The sequence below is a fragment of the Phalangium opilio genome, unplaced genomic scaffold (assembly GCF_054372755.1).
Source record: "Phalangium opilio isolate 3A_F unplaced genomic scaffold, DU_Popi_V2 ptg000043l_1, whole genome shotgun sequence".
Taxonomy (NCBI): Eukaryota; Metazoa; Arthropoda; class Arachnida; order Opiliones; family Phalangiidae; genus Phalangium; species Phalangium opilio.
Window position 1 is genome coordinate 3,703,669 of NW_028324167.1, and position 3,476 is coordinate 3,707,144.

The 3,476-nt window shown below is 35.6% G+C and overlaps 1 protein-coding gene across 1 annotated transcript; it reads right to left on the minus strand.

Moving 5' to 3' along the window:
• Positions 1 to 628: 628 nt before the first annotated feature.
• On the minus strand, positions 629 to 1,793 carry LOC149677702 (uncharacterized). Its single transcript, XM_089837376.1, has 3 exons — positions 1,328 to 1,793; positions 886 to 1,058; positions 629 to 736 (listed from the first exon to the last, which is right to left on the minus strand). The coding sequence occupies exons 1-3, from the start codon at positions 1,791 to 1,793 to the stop codon at positions 629 to 631; spliced, it is 747 nt and encodes a 248-aa protein (XP_089693502.1).
• Between the last annotated feature and the right edge of the window lie 1,683 nt (positions 1,794 to 3,476).

The following is a 3,476-nucleotide window of genomic DNA, read 5'->3' on the forward strand; positions in this document are numbered from 1 at the left end:
CGTAGGTAACCTTGTGATTTAAATTAAAATTTCGAGTTTAAAATTAAACTTGTCTTAGATTAGTGGTGTCTTTGAAGTTTGATTAATTAATGGTTTGGAGAACACTTTAGGACACGGGTTCGATTTGTTGGTTTATTTTTTATTGTTTCCGGTTGTAGTATACTTTTGATGGTTATTTACTTTTGCGAAAAACGCGATAGAGGTTTGCGTGTAGTTCAATGTCGACATTTCGGTTATTGGAAGTAATTAGGTTTTAAATAAGATCACAGGACAACTTGTGCAATGAACTTTAAAAGAACTATACGATCATATTAAATTCTTTTTTTATTAAAACTTGAGCAATGAAAAACCAGTTGACTTCGCCAGTTATTATTTCAGTATTTACATGTGTGGACACCTTTCCACTAAAACCAATAAATACCAGTTAGAAGTAATTCTTACGATATTTATAATACAAGATTTTAAGAAAATTTTAATGAAATCTAATAATAGATCTGAACATACTCTAACAAATTACACAAAACAAATTAAAGTTTTTACATGACGTAAATGCGAAGTCTACGGTCTAATAATGTGACCAATATCCCTGGTTTTCCCGAACTCTACTAGGCATTGAATGATGATACGCCTAGAATAGTTCCACGTTCAACTTGAGATCGCGCCAAGCATTTTGTACCGCTTCCAACAACTCAGCAGCGTTCCTGAATGTTGACATGGTCAACTTTCCGAACCATCTCTGCCCACAGGTTTTCGATTGGGTTCAGGTCACAGCCTTTTGAAGGCCAATTCATCTCCTTCATGAGAAATTAACGGTTGCAACGTATAAAATAGAGATTAAATCAGTCTAATGAATTACATTGTTAACTACAGTGACAAGATATTTACCGTAAAACCATGAACCGCACTAAGCCTTTCCAGAGCTTGAGTGGTCACTCTTGCCGTGTGGATCGGAGCTCGGTCGTGCATAAAGATGAAGTTGCCGTCGGGGAACCTTTCCAATATGCTAGGAAAGCAATCGTTCTCCAGGAGTTGGACATATCGTTGGGCATTGTTCCGTCCTTCGATATGAACCAAACACCCGGAATTCGTTGCCGATAGCCAGCCCAAACGTTGATTGAGAAACGGCCGCTGCGTTGGACCTCGGCAATGTAGGGCTCATTGTAGCGCGTGCAGGCAGGTCTCCTCACCCATATCTTTATAACATTAAAGAAATATAAATATTTGAATACTCAAGTTTTCTGATAATTATATTAATAGACTATGTTGATCTTATTCTGTCATTCATCTCATTGCTTCCTCTCAATAAATGAAATTAACTGCCCATTACGTCCGACGACGAAACTTTTCTCGTCCGTGAAAACTACTCTTTCCCACTGCTCTAGTGTCCAATTTAAATGTAAACGTGAAAATGCCAGCCTCCCTCGTCGGTTCATGGCGCTCAACTTTTCTTTAGGACACGCGATCCTTCCATGAAGACCTTGACTTGCCAAGGCTCTTCGTACGGTCCTCACACTTGTCTGCAGCTCAAGTTCCGTTCTAACAAGCCGCGCTGTTAGAAATGGCTGTGCCCTGCTTGTCCTACCAATTAGTCGAACTTCTCTATTGGTTAAAGCCCTTGGTCGTCCTCCTCTTTGCCTATCAGCTCCACTGTTAAACTCGTTATTTCTGTCGCGGGCAATCCAAGTAGCCACTGTCGTAGGTGAAACATTTAACTGCCGAGCGATTTCGCGATTACAAAAACCTTGCTCATGAAGTTCAACAATTTGACGACGAATTAATTCTCTATCAGCCATTTTAATTGTTCGGAGAATATGAAAATTAAGTGATAAAAAGAGTGGTTTGCGGTCTCTTTTATATAGTAAACTGGGAATAGGTGAAAATATTTTTTCGTCGAGTGGAAGGTAAAAATTAGTTTTTGGTTGAAAATAGACATTCTTAAAAACTTAATTTAACGATGGAGGTGATAGGCAAAGAATAGGACGACCAAAGATTTGACGTCCGAGAAGTTTTTTAAGCGTGATACTTGTGAGCAACTTCAAATAAGTTTAAAACCGTAAGATGAACTTTGGTGAGACAGGGTCTTTTTGAACGCTTCGCGTGGCACTTAAGAAACGTTAAGTTTCTTTTCTCTAAAAGTCTAAAGAGGCTTCAATTTGGAACAGAGCAGGGTTGTTGATTTTTTTTGATTTTTTTCAAATAAAACAAAAAAAATCGATTTTTTTTATTTAAATCAGATTTTTGTTATTTTAATTGATTTATTTGATTTTTATTAAACTACTTGATAGTAAATTACCAACATGAAAGGTCTTGAGTCAAAACTAACCAAAAGGAAAATAATCATGACATTTAAGCAGCTATTGGATATTGTTGCTATTGAAATGCTTGTATAAAAAGACTAGCTTGACCGTTATTTCATTTCTTAGCCTATCCAGCAAGACAAACTGAAGTTCTGGGAAAAACTTAAACGGAAATATAACAACACTATGATTGTTTATAATTATAGGTCTTTTCTAGTTAAGTTTCTTCTCGAGTTTCTTAAACTGATTCTTGGAATCTTAGAAAACATTTTTTAAAAATAAAAATATATTCTTGATTTTAATCAAATGATTTTTTTAAAAAAATCGCTTGATTTAAATCAAACAACCCTGGAACAGAGCACACAAATTAGACACTCGAGCAGTTAGAATGTGTAGTCTTTACGAATGATTAGAGCTCGGCATTTTCGATCAATTATCCACTTTATTTTATCTTTATCCATACCCGAAAATTATCCACAGAACTTACATGTTAAATCGTATTATAATCCACAAATTTGTTTATAAATAATCGGTTATCCACCAATTTGTGGATAATTGATCGAAAATGCCGAGCTCTACGAATGATAAACGTTTCATCGTCGGACACGATGGCTAGATAATTTTTTAGAGGATGGATGTGCACCAATTTATGCCCATCCACTCGAGCACTCGAAAGGCTTAATGTGGTTTAGTAGGGTAAAAGTCTTAAAAAAGGAAGTTAAGGAATGCCATTTTTTACAACTCAAATAATAGAATTTATATGTTGCCTTTCATAATTTCTCTATTAGGTGATGAAATGATCTTCAAAAAGCTGCGATATCAAATTATGAATGGTTTTAGCATTTTTAAAATATTATAATTTTTATTAAGCGCTATTTTAGAGGAAATTTCTATGTAAATATTGTAGTAATATTGTAAAATATAATGTTTACCAAAAGTTCTACCGCTAAAATGTTAAAAATCAATTTCTATTTATGTAAAAAGGCGGATCTCAGTCCGTTTTTCCTTCCAAGGGTTTTTATCCTACTGGGTACCATAGGAGCATGGATAAAGAATTCGCGTGAGGAAATTTGTTTTCACGCTATAGGATAGGCAACTCCCCTATTTCTGACGACAGCTTATTCTGTATAATCTGATTCAGCTTGGGTTGTCAGCACGCGCAAAGCTGGGTCTCTATGT

Coding starts and splice junctions, on each gene's coding strand:
- LOC149677702 (XM_089837376.1), bottom strand. CDS start 1,793: ATGGCTGATAGAGAATTAATTCGTCGTCAAATTGTTGAACTTCATGAG. Junction 1,059..1,327: donor GAAAAGTTTCGTCGTCGGAC/GTAATGGGCAGT, acceptor TTCATATCGAAG/GACGGAACAATGCCCAACGA. Junction 737..885: donor GTGCGGTTCATGGTTTTACG/GTAAATATCTTG, acceptor ACCTGTGGGCAG/AGATGGTTCGGAAAGTTGAC.